Genomic DNA, 13,333 nt, shown 5'->3' with positions numbered 1-13,333 from the left:
ACACATACACGCATATGCTTACATACACACATATACTTACATGCACACATGCACACATATAAAACATGCACACACATTACACACGTACACACAGTTACATACACACATTTTACACATACACTTACACACACATATATACATATACTAACGCACAAATATATACACACACATACACGCATACACACACTTACATATACACTTACATACAGACATATACACACATATACATATACACATATGCACACATGCACACATATAAAAACGTGCACACAATCACACACACACACACCCTGACCCTCCCTCCATCCTCTCAGGGCCTCAGAGGAAACCACACATTCACCAAGTCACCAAAACGGTGCGTCTGGTCCCCAACCCGTGGTTTGTCAACAAGAGCAGGACGCGTTTTAAGGGCAGTACTCGCTTTCCTGAGCTGGGGTCTTTGCCTTCGGGGACCATCCCCAGGCCCCCGTTTGCTCTCCGTGGCCCCTGAGTTGCTGCACAGGGAGGGGTCGGGTGGCGGGTGGGGCAGGCATCAGGATTCTGGACTCAAGTCCTGAGATCTGGAGGACACTTTGCACCCACCAAAAGCACCACATCTCACGTGGCTTCAGCAGGGTTTGATCTTGTCGGGCATTGGTGGGATAGAGACAAAGTAACATATAGCCTTTAATGGTCTGGGTTTTCTAGAGGGGCAGATTTTTAAAGTTTTGTTCCCTTGTCCCTTATGTGTACTTGTCAAACCGAACGTCAACTTACTTTTGGATTTGGGAAATGTGGTTACACAGCGTAAGAAGCGTATTCTAACCCAACGTCCCCATCAGAATGGCCCGGTGTACAGTAACGAGAGGAAGAAAACTGGAGGAATCACAGGGTTGGCGGGGGTGGGGTGACCCACAAAGCTCATTAACCGCAAAGGAAGGCCACAGAGACAGGACTGCGCTTTCCTGCAAAGTTTGCAAAAAGCTTTTCTGCTCGTTTGCAAACTAAGTGTCACCGAAAAAAGAAAATGGGTGGGGTGGAAATGCAAAGTTTCCGCTGACAAATTCTGAGCAGGAGCAAATCCCAGCACAACCCCTCTCTCCAGGGCTGCAGTCAAATTCCGAAGGAGAGAGTTCAGGTCATGAGAAGAGAAACAGGAAGCACAGATTCATGCGAGCGTAGGGTAAGAACCCCAACGTATGTCCATTTCTTATTTTCAAAAACAAGGTTAAACTGGGCAAGACAGATCGGTTATGCAGAAGTGGGGATAGCTTACCCTCGGTGGGGGAGGGGCAGCTACTCAAAGGGGGCCTGCGGGGGATCTCCAGGGACCACGAATTTTTGGGACCCACTGCCCCCATTGGCCCAGGGCTTTTCCATTCTGGGCAGGAAGGCGTCCCGGGGAGTGGACTGCTGGTCACCCCACTGGGGATGCTGTTTGCGGCTCTGAGGGCTGAGGACACAGGTGTGTTGAGTCTGTAGAATTCACAGCGCTAGATGCACGAGTGCTCACCTGTGCAGGCCCGTGACACCTGAATGAGAGGGGCAGACAGGAGGGGCGGGCATACCTGGGCCTGCAGCTCGGCTCTCTGGGCCTGCAGGAGGCAGAGCACCTCTTGGCTGTCCTCCAGCTGGCTCTGCAGGGTGGCCACCTCCCTTTCCGTCAAGAGCTTCGCCTGCACAAAGAAGCCAGACTCAGCACGCTCACACTCGGAGGAGAGGGGCCGCTGTGTTCTGCATATTTACGTCCCCCCAAGTTCGCAGACCGAGGCCCTAACCCCCAATGCATGGCATCTGGAGGTGGGACCTTTGGCAGGAGGGTTGGTTTAGATGAGGTCATGAGGGTGGGGCCCCCACGATGGGATTAGTGTCCTTATTAGAAGAGGACGAGACACCAGGGCCCCCTCTTCCATGCGGGCAGGAAGGAAAGGACAGAGAGAGGGGTGGCATCTACCAGCCGGGATGGGGTTCTCCCCAGGGGCCAAATCTGCCAGCCCCCTGACCTTGGACTTCCAGCCTCCGGAACTGTAAGCAATAAGTGTCTGTTGGTTGAGCCACCTGGTCTACGGTATTTTGTCACAGCAGCCAAGCTGACTCAGGTAGGCCTACCATGGCCACTCACTGCCTTTTCACTTTGTTTTCTAAGCCTGAGCCCTGAGCCAGAGCCACCAACTGTGCTGAGCCGTCCCCATGGCACACAGCAGGGGCCATGGCGACAGGGGAAGCCCTGTTGGTGCTCCCCGAATGTTTTGGAAGTAGGTCCACCCTCAACCTCTCCACACTCTGCAGAGCAGCTGCCCTTTTCCCACCAGCCTCTCCACATTATTCAGAAACATCTAAATCCCTTCCTGAGAGCCTGGCCTCTCTAGAGCAGCACCTTCTGACACAGAGACACCCCCCCCCCCGCCCCCTGCTAGGCAGAGTCACAGCCCAGCACGTTCACGGCCACCCACTGAAGGTGCCCCTGCTCTGCAGCTGCCTGCAAAGTGGCCGGAGCAACGAGACACAGAGAAAGTGAGAGCAAGGGAGGAGGAGTGGGCCTGGGGACAGAGCTGCCTAAGGATGGTGTGTTTCTTTCTGAGTCTCCCAGCGGAGCTGTGCATTCTCTCAGTCTCTCTGTGTGTGTCTCTCTCCCTGTCTGTCAGTCTGTTTCTCTCTCTCTCTGTCCTCCCTGCTTCTCTGTGCCTCGGCTCCCGCCTCCCTGCCCCAAAGACACAGACGTGGGGACAGCTGGGAGCAGAGGGGACTCACGTTCTGGGTACCACTACATGGAGGATGTGCAAACATGCCAGCTGAGACCTGCAGCCACAGCATGGACGCAGACACGCTGCAAATCCCTCACCCACCTCCCTGCCAGGGCCCGGCCTGCTTGTCTGGCCCCGCCTCTCCTCACCGCCCAGCTCCTACTTATACTACATCCTCCCCATGTCCATCCACAGGTGCCCCCACAGTGCCTCGCGCACAGGAGGCCCTTGGATACTTACTGTAGAGGAAGGAAGACAGCCGGCAGCTGTCAGCTGGAAGCCGGCACTAACCAACACCCCCCAGCATGATGCTCCCTCCTTATAAATTTACAGATGATGCCACCTCAACACCTAAAGATGTCACTCTGGGATCCCAGGGGAACAAGACAGAAACAAGACCGGCTCTGCAACTGTGTCTGAGCTCAGACCAAGCGATCACTGTGTAACCACAGAAATGACCACTAACTCAAGTGATGGTGCTTAGTTACCAAGCACAGCCTTAGCCTCACCCCATACCTTGGCCTCCAAGGTACAAAATAGGGGGATATTCAGCCATAAGACCAGCCCCCCACCCCTCAACAGTACCCAGACCAGCGCAGGTCCCCATCCACGGCGTATACCCTCCCCTCCTGTGGGGAGTAATAAACCCAGCTTGATTTGACCACAGGGGTGGCCCCAGGGACCTCTGGCTACAGGACACTGACTTTATGCTTTATGGACACATTAACCCCAGGCTCCTAGGAAGCAATGCTAATTATATCCTTTGTGCAAACTCAACGGGCATTTTCTAGGACAGTAACAAGAGTCAAAGGGGCAAACCTGAAAGCAACCACCTAGCTCGTATGTAGAATTTTTCAGCTGAGATTAATAAAGAATGTGATTCTTTCTACATCTGCTTTTTAACGTGCACACGAATCCCTGAGCACCTTGCTAAAATGCAGATTCTGACACAGTGGGTCTGCTGGGGGTCGGGCTGCAGATGCTGCATTTGTCTCAAGCTCCCGGGCAACGATGCTGAGGGTCTCTGATGATCACTGACACTATTAAACTAGGTCTAGATGGCTCTACATTCGTACAACTCAGAAGAACAGGGTTACAAGGGAACAGATGATGTGACTTTAAAAGTATGCTCTGATGTAAAACACCTATGAACTAAAGGAAAAATGTCTGCAAAACAGAACTAAAGTGTCTGGAAAGAAGTCTCTGACAAAGAAAATTATGCTTTAGGAGGAGCTGTTTCTTAGGCCTTAGTGGCAACCCCAGTTCAGTTGGGGTCATTGGTGGGCAATGTGGACAAGGATATCCCCGTCGAGGCCAAAAAAAGTAACTCTCCTGACTCTTAGATGTTACTTGGCAGGGTTCAAAAGTGTCTCTGAAAGCAAATTTGGGGGTTTCTTTAGCTTTGATATAAAAAATTAGGTTCAAACAAACACCCTAGCCCACTGGTTCTCCAGGGTGTGGGCCTGGGTAGACTTCTGTCCTAAGTCATCCTTGCAGAAAAACCCAGAGTCTTCTCAGTTGAACAATCTTCAAAACCCTGTCCCAGCGTAACATTCCTCTGAAGAAAGGACACATGACATTTTTGTTTTAATATGCATCCTTTTCAGTTTATTTTTATAATATCCTATCATGCGTCACAAAATCCTATAAACCACATTAGGGGAAAAGATACATCAATATCGTGTTGCCCTGCTAGCGAGCTAAGTGAGGAAGGGATTTGGAACATATTGGGAATAAGGTTTTACATCCAAATCCCAGTTTTTTAAAAATCGGCTTCAATCACCTCTATCCTTTCCCAAGAGTTTTCATGCCCCAGACTAGCAGAGCCTGACCTTGAAAATAGAGTCACTAATTGTCTGAGGTTCTCTGTATTCAAAATTATGGTCAAATTGATAAGGGGAATAAGAAAACAAACAACCCAATAAAAAAATATGGGCAAAAGTCTTGGGTAGATAGTCCAACAAAGAAGCTATACAAATGGCAAATAAGCACATGAAAAGATGCTCAACATCATTAAGGCGTGAGGGGATGCAAGTTAAAAGCACAGCGAGATACACAACATACCTATTAGAGTAGCAAACGGCAAAACCAAAGTAAAAACCCGACATACCCAGCGTTGACAAGGAAGCAAAGCGACAGAAACTTCCATCCGTTGCCAGTGGGGATGCAGCAGTGCTACAGTGCTTGGGAAACAGTCTGGAAGTTTCTTATAAACTAGACAAGGAAGGACAGCCCGTAATCCTCAAGAGGAAATACCTAAGAAGATGGTCAGGGGCACAGTTTATGTCCTCAGATGTCTAAATACCCACGTTCACCGTCTGAGTGAAAGAGCAGAAGAGTGGACTTCGAATGTGAACCCGCAGTGGGGTGACCTGACGCCTCTCCCTGGGTCTCTGGGCTCCCGGGGCTGCAGGACAAATCCCCACATGCGGTTTTGCAGCCGCCTGGGCTCCCGTTCTTACCTCCCTCGTGCCACTGGTTACGGCGGCTGCTTGCGGGGTGGTCTGGATGATCTGCTGCAGGATGCTGACGTAGGTCTGAATCTCCAGAAGGTTCTGTTGGGGGAGGAAAGCGTTCTCATGAGAACTTGAGCTCCCCACATTTTCCCCTCCAGTACCAGGTGACCTGCAGGATGAATGCCTTCACGTGTCCCACCGCCGCAAATAGGACAGACGGTGCAGAGGCCGCTTTATGCCTCCTTTAATCTGCATGAGAACACTGGGCTCGATGAATAAACCGAGGCTTAGTTCATGTCACCTTCCCTTCAGTCCCGTGGCTGCCTTGCCGCTGTCTCCATAGCGCCCTGGATGCAGGGTTATCAGAAAAGCAGGGATGGGGGACAAAGAGATCCCGGAGGGCACAAAGGACCTTGCTGACTGCAGCACAGGCGGTGCTTCAGAGGACAGGCTGTGGCCAGTCCGGCGGGGACTGCCTCACTCACTAGCTGCACGTGGCCTCAGGCAAGGTATTCAAACCGCCTAAACCTCCGATTCTTCCACAAAAGAGGGATTAACAACCTGAAGGCAATGCCTGGTCCCTTTCACCAGCAGATCACCTGGGCCTGCTCCATGCACGAGAGCTGCCGAGTAGCACAGCTGCCCCCTCTGCAGAACTGCCCTCGGCCACACAGTGGTCATCCTGCCAGGAAGCTATGCAACTGCCCCCAATGCCACACCATCCCCCACCCAGACCAATGACTCCTGGCTCAGGACACAAGACCAACCTTCTTGCCTCAAGGTGGGACCAAGCTTGTGGTGTGATTCACGCTCCAGAGCCCCCATGGGATCAGGCTGAGCCTGGACTCCAGCTCAGCCCCTTCCCCTGCACCTTCCTAACCCCCATCCCACCTATAGGCACCTCAGGCTCTGCTGACAGGGAACCTAGGACACTGTCTCTTGAGGCTGTTTTTTGGGATTCAGTGAGACAATGCAGCAGGCACCCACAGAGACAGGAAGGGACTCTGATGCTGCCTGAGCACTTGCCAAGTTCCAGGTTGTACCAGGTGCTTCACCCATATTACTTCACGTTGCCTCAGTGTGACTTTCCCCAGAAGCAGACAGTTATAGATCGAAAGTTGTGTCCCTCCAAAATTCATGTGCTGAAGCCCTAACCCCCAGCAGGATGGTATTTGGAGGTGGGACCTTTGGGAACAATTAGATTTAGATGAAGGTGGGGCCCCCAGGGTGGGATTAGTGCCCTGATAAGAAAGGCAGTCACTCTCTCTATGGATACGGATCTAGGAAAGGCCAGGTGAGTGCACGGCAAAAAGGCAGCGGTCTGCAAGCCAGGAAGAGGGTCCTCACCAGAACCCAACCCTGCCGGCATGCTGATCTCGGTGCTCCAGGCTCCAGAACTGAGAGGAATGAATTTCTGTTGCTCATAAGCCACCCAGTCTGTGGTACTTCATCATAGCAGCCCCAGCTGAGTAAGATACAGACCCTGGGGGAAGGATCTGGGTGCAAATAGTTTGCTTGGGCAAAGATGTCAGGAAACATGAGCAGTGGGGCGGGGAGGTGAGACACTGTGTTTTCAGGTGAATTACCCCTGTGGGCACCAGTCCTAGCGGGCTCTCTGGGAGCCGGTGCAGAGGGAGCTGGGGTACGTGTCCACCAACTCCATCCGTCCCTGGCTGAGGCTGCTCCCTCAGCATTAACTCCCCAACACTTCCTGTGAGGCAGACCTGCCCTCCGCTGCCTGGTGCACATCCGTCCTGAGGCAGAGACACAGATACTGCAGCTGGAGGGAGGCCAGGCTCCCTGGAGAGGTCAGCCCCGAGGGTTGAGGGTCATGGCCAGGCCCACAGGTGTCTATGCTCAGATGACATGGCTGTGCAGGAAGGAGAGTCTGGCGTTTGCATTTCGAAGATGAAGAAGCTCAGAGAGGTTAGGCCACCGGCCCTTGGTTACACAGCTCCAGGACTGGACATTTCCAGAACACCAAGGCCCCCCCAACGTGAGGCCTGTGAGAAGCTGGCAGGGGTGGGGGCAGAGCACAGCGCTACATGCGAGGAGGCCCCTGCATGCCATGTGTTCCCTCAGAGACAGCGCTAAAAAATTACGATTTTTGCATTTTCTCCATTTTCTGAGCTGAACCAGTCAACAGGCTACAGCTTAATCAAGACGGATCTGTGTGCAATTACTCTGTGGACTGTGACGTCCTGCACAGATACTGGCTCCCCCCGACCCATAACCCCCCCACACACACACACACACCGCCCCCCCCACATATACACACACACACACACACCGCCCCCCCACATACACATACACACACACACACACCGCCCCCCCACACATACACACACACACACACCACACACACACTGCCACCCCTCCCACAGCCCCGCAGGTCTGGCTCACTAGGTGCCGTCCAGCGACCAGCCCAGCCCCGCTTGGTTCGGGGCATTGCACACAGGGCAGCCCACTCCAGCCACCCCATTTTTTCAGCCACGAGTGCCCTGAACTGGTTTTTTGGGGGGAAGGGCTACAGAAGGGTCATGGTTACCTTTTTGTACCTGTCCTTGGCCGCACTGATGTCATCCTGCAGAAACTGGGCTTCGATCTGAAGGCGCAGGTTACTCAGCAGGGCTTCATCTGCCTCCTGCAATGAGAGGCATCGACTCTGAGGGGCCGCGGGGGGCGGGGGGCGGAGAGCACGGGCGTGGGTGTGACATCGGCCGGGTCTTACCAAAATGCAGACTTGTTTGGTGGGTCTGGGAGGGCGTCTGAGATTCTGCATTTCTAGCCAAGCACTGGGTTAGCCCATTGGACCTGGTCTAGAATAGTAGTTCTCAGCTGAGAGTGATTTTGCCCCCAAGGGGACATTTGGCACAATCTCGAGGCTTTCTAAATTGTCACCACTTGGTGGGGGTGGGGGGGTGCAGGGGCGGGCGGGAGGTGGGGGTGTTACTACCGGCATCTAGTGGGTAGCAGCCACCGATGCTGTTAATATCCTACAATACTTAGGACAACCCCACACAAGAAAGAATTCTCCAGTCCGAAGTGTCAGTAGTGCCAGAGTTGAGAAGCCTTGATCTAGAAAGATCAGGGAGAAAGAGTACATTTATACACCGATAACCTTAAAATTTAAGTTACATCTGTATTTGTTCTATATCCTATCATCAGTGAGTTGAGTTTCTAAGACTAAGAAACAGTTTTCCCTTAACACTGAAACCTTTATTTTAGAATGAAGCTAGACTAACACAACACTGTAAATTAACCATACTCCAATAAAAATTAAAAATAAACAAATACAATAGAATGAAGCTAGAGTCTTATCTTACCATTCGCAAGAATGAACTCTAAATGGATGAAAGATTTAAATAATTTAATACGGAAACAAAAACTCCAAGAAGAAAACCGGAAAAAGCTCCCTGACATGGGTGTTGGCAATGATTTTTTTGGACACGACACCTAAAGCACAGGCAACGAAATCAAAAAATTACAAGTGAGACTACATCAAACTCAAAACACCTGTGCACAGAAACCATCAACGAAGTGAAAAGACAACCTATGGGATAGGAAACCTTAATTTTAAGAGTTTTCTCCCAAGGACTGTTGACACCTTGAGGCCATGTATCTTCAACATAAAATTCATGTTTTAGCATGATTGCTGTGGTGAATAGTGTTTGTTCCTTTCAAGTTGGAAATAACACTTAGGACAGAAGATTGAATGTTCTCACCAAACTTTTTGATAATTCACCAACTTTTATCTCATTGATCTTTTTTTCAATAAATTTATTTGTTTTATTTATTTATTATTTTTGGCTGTGTTGGGTCTTCATTGCTGCGTGCGGGCTTCTCTTGTTGGGAGCACGGGCTCTAGGCGCATGGGCTTCAGTAGTTGTGGCTCTTGGGCTCTAGAGCGCAGGCTCAGTAGTTGTGGTGCACGGGCTTAGTTGCTCCGCAGCACGTGGGATCTTCCCGGACCAGGGCTCAGACCCGTGTCCCCTGCACTGGCAGGTGGATTCTTAATCACTGCGCCACCAGGGAAGCCCATATCTCATTGATCTTGTTTGGATCAACCAAATAGGTATGAGTAAGTATTTGTGCTCTTCATAAGATAGTGCTGTGGTGTCGGGAACTGACTTAAATACTCCAACGATTCAGCGAAATGTTACAGGTCCAAGTTCCTTGCCCCCTCTGCCACGCCCACCTGCCAATACCTGAGGGCTTGCTAAGTGAATTTTTACTGACTTCCTAATGACTTGTTAAAAAGCATGATGAACGTTAGCAATGCGCTCTCACTGACAAAGGTAGAAATGTGGTTTGCTAAAATAGTTAAGATACTCCCTACCACTGCGTGAACAGAGTTAAGACAGTCAAGGTATGAGGACAGGCCAAGATATTTTGGGACACGCGCCATCCTGGTACTAATAGCATTTAGGTTCCAGGGAGGCATTAGGCCTGCACTCTTAGGAAAGGCACTTGATTCCTTATAATCGTTCTGTAAAAGACCGCTGGTGTAGGGAGATATGATTGTCTGACGCTGACAGCAAGGATACCAGAATCCTGACCCTATTGTATCACCTGCCTTGAATGAGCTTTTCATGCAAAGTGTTGCCTTAGCACCTAAAACAGCAGAGATCTGGGACTTCATGGAGCCTGGAGAAGAGGCTGTATGAACCTTAGGGACTGCATCAGAAAAAAGGCTTATTTAATAAATATCCATTCACGTGAATTTGGTCTGAAACTTCAGCAAGATTGTCAGGGATCAGCTAACCCTCACCCAACTCAAACTTCTGAAACTATTTTATTTACCCAAGAGAACTGCAGAGTTTATCTTAAAGAACTTAAGAGTTGTGCTAGATCAGATGGGTCGATTTGCAATCGTTAGCGATGTACCTTCACGCATGCCTTTTGTGTAGGTGTATGCAAGCCAAAATTAAATAAGTTGGGACTTCCCTGGTGGTGCAGTGGTTAAAAATCCACCTGACAATGCAGGGGACACAGTTTCAATCCCTGGTCTGGGAAGATCCCATATGCTGCGGAGCAACTAAGCCCGCGAGCCACAACTACTGAGCCCACGCGCCACAACTACTGAAGCCCGCGCACAGCAACGAAGACCCAATGCAGCCAAAAAAATAATAATAATAATAAAATTTTTAAAATTAAATGTTATTCTAATACAGGGTTGTCCAACCCTCAGGCATAACTTTAAATTTCTTAGTAGCCCCATTAAATAAAAGAAACAGGTGAAATTAATTTTAACAATATATTTTATTTCACCCAATATACCCAAAATCTTATCATTTTATCATGTCATCAACATTTTAAAAGCTATTGATGAGATATTTTCCTTTTTTCCAGCCTAGGTCTTTGAAACCTGGTGTGTATTTGACACTCACAACACATCACATCGATTTGAACTCTCTGCATTTTGACCCCTCCCCAGCCTCACATGGCTAGTGGCCCCTGCGCTGGACACAGAAGGTCTAGAGGACTGATTTTAGACACGTGGACCATCTTGTCTTCCTCAGTGTCTCCTGCTCTAGGGTGAATCCCACAGCCCTTTCAGCCTCTAATTTCCAGTTACCAAATCCTTTCCCCTGAAGACTCTGAAATCCCTTCATGGATACCAGGGATGCCAACGCTGGGCAAACAGGTGGGGAGGGAAGAAGGGAAGGACCCCAAGACCCAGAGCCGGTTCCTCACCCGCAGCCCCTGGACTCTCCTGCATGCTTTCCCCGAGGTGCCACCCACTTCTCAGCCCTGGAGCTGGGCCTCCGCTGTCCAAGCTCCGCTGCCCATCGAGAGAAGCAACAGCGTGTGTGAAAATCACACCCTTTAAGGGACCCACCCATGGTCTGAAGTATTATTTTTAAATCAGAAGTAAAAGAATGAACCAAATTATTAAAAGGGATGCATGTCACCAGGTACAGGGCTCTGAACTAAAATAATGTGAAATCCGTCTTTGGGTGTTTTAGCTTCTGGGCTCATTCTTTTGATAAATGAGTTAACCAGTCGCTGACTTTTGATACGCTCTGCCTTCAGGAGTTTACCATCCTGGGGGCTTAATGATGGGTCCTCAAATCCTGTGTCACAGGGATGGTCACACAGAGTACAATGAAAACACAACAGTATTGCCCTTGTTTCAAGACCTGTGCTGTCCGACTCTCCCCACCCCCCCAGCCCCCGGGAGAGCAGAGCATTACTGATGCTCTTGTGCAAACGCCCCAGGGAAGGTGGGATGCCCCTTGGAGGTCCTGGTGAATGGCTTTCTGAATTACTCAGGACTGTCACATAAGCCTGGGGAAGCCCCTTCATGACAGACATGGTGAAGGAAAGAAAGCCTGGGTGTCTTTCCAGCAGTGGGAAAGGGCTGAGGAACCAGATAGATCCTGGGTAATTTACAGGCCTTGGGAAGGACAGAAACCAGGGAAGTCCCAGCAATCTAAGCAGCTGGGGTCCACGGCACAGCCCTTGGGATGACCCAGCTCCAAAGGCATTCATCTCTGCCCCCGGGAGTCACATCTCTGAGAGAGAGCTGCGATTGGCCCACATGGTCACATGACTGTCGTCTTGCGGACAATCCTACTAGGACTACACTGACCGGAAGGAAAATCAGCCCCACCCCCTTGAGGCACGGTGGTTCCTTGCGAAAGTGATTCTCAGCTCTGGGGAAGGGACACTGCTGAGTGGGCGTGGCTAAATCCGGGTCAGAGAGGAGGCAGTGCGGGGTGGAGACCTGAGCTTCACCTTCACTTTCGGGACGCTTTTCTACTCTCCCCACCCTCGGCCCCTCAAGATTGCTGAGGATGGAATGGGGCAGGGAATTCTCAAACATCTTAATTTTTACCAAAAATTCACCCACAACTGATACACAATTACTGGAGCTGAAGAACTGAAAGTGAGGTTTCAAGGACCTTTTGTGTTATTACTTATAAAGGGATCGAACACTCAAGATTTTAGAAATAGAAGGGACCCTGGGACTTCCCTGGTTGCACAGTGGTTAAGACTCCAAGCTCCCAATGCAGGAGGCCCGGGTTCGGTCCGTGGTCGGGGAACTAGATCCCACATGCATGCCGCAACTAAGAATTCACATGCCACAACTAAGGAGCCCTCGAGCCGCAACTAAGACCCGGTGCAACCAAATTAAGTAATTAAGAAAAAAATAGAAGGGACCCTAAAGGTCATTGGTCCTCACACTTTTTAAAGCCACATGTGTCATCCTTCAAACGAAATATCCCAGGGAAGCCAACATACAGAAGGAAAGCAGAGATGTGCTTCTCAAAGGACAGGACGGGGGACAGGAACCCCGATCGGCTGGCAACCCTCCTCCCTCAGAGGCCCTTCAGCAAATCCATGGAACCCGAGGACTCTGACAAACGCAGCTCAGAAACTGGAGTCTCACCTTACGGACGGGGAGATATCGCAGCAGTGGGCCGTTCAGCTAGTTAACAGAGGTTAACTGGAGATAATGGGAATGCGATCTTCCCTCTACTAGTCAGGAGTTGAGGGCTGAGTCCTGACCCTGTCCTGCAAGGTGCTTGCTGTTCGTCCCCCACCTCCCTCTCAGGGTCAAGCCAAACAACCGCTCTTAGGTCCCATCAGCCAACCTTTAAAACAGTGACACTCCCAAAAGTGAGTTGCTGCCGCTGGAATGTGCAGTTGCTGATCCGGGGAGAATTCGTTTGGAAGGGTTTTCTTTTGTTTGCACCAGAACTCAGAAATGTGTAGACGCTTGTGTTTTTATTATGCTTTTGGATGCTGTCAGCTGCATTTTCCAAAGCTCCACCCTCCGAAGCGTCTAGATTTTTCCAAATCGAGACTCTGGGCCAATATTCTAATTTTAGAAAACACTCCAGCCCTGATACTGTGTATGGTTTCATCGAGGCCAGTGGTTCTCAAAGTGTGATCCCTGGACCACACCATCTGGAAATGATTAGAAACGTAAAAAATCTGGTGGATCCCAGACCTACCGGATCAGAATTTCTGGGGTGGAGGCCCAGGAATCTGTGTTTTAACATGCCCTCCAGGTGATTCTGATGCACAGGAAGTTTCAGAACCGCTAGCCTAGACGATTTTTGAGAAAGTAACTGAAGAAATAACTAGAGTCCTATATACCCTTGAAAAATCAGCCTTGCCAACCCAGTCACAGAGGTGCTGGAA

General features: G+C 50.3%; 1 protein-coding gene across 1 annotated transcript in view; it reads right to left on the bottom strand.

Moving 5' to 3' along the window:
• BFSP1 (beaded filament structural protein 1) overlaps positions 1 to 13,333 on the bottom strand; it is a gene marked incomplete at its 3' end in the record, with an annotated part of 37,937 nt that overhangs the window by 12,598 nt on the left and 12,006 nt on the right. Inside the window, exons 3-5 of the mRNA XM_079944867.1 lie at positions 7,728 to 7,823; positions 5,186 to 5,278; positions 1,548 to 1,655 (exon numbers count right to left, since the gene is read on the bottom strand). Coding sequence (XP_079800993.1) covers positions 1,548 to 1,655; positions 5,186 to 5,278; positions 7,728 to 7,823 — 297 coding nt within the window. The remainder of the gene's footprint in view (positions 1 to 1,547; positions 1,656 to 5,185; positions 5,279 to 7,727; positions 7,824 to 13,333) is intronic.

The sequence above is a fragment of the Stenella coeruleoalba genome (assembly GCF_951394435.1).
Source record: "Stenella coeruleoalba genome assembly, chromosome: 15".
NCBI classification, from domain to species: domain Eukaryota; kingdom Metazoa; phylum Chordata; class Mammalia; order Artiodactyla; family Delphinidae; genus Stenella; species Stenella coeruleoalba.
Note: the sequence above shows the minus strand (reverse complement) of the source record. Positions and strands in the feature narration are given on the sequence as shown.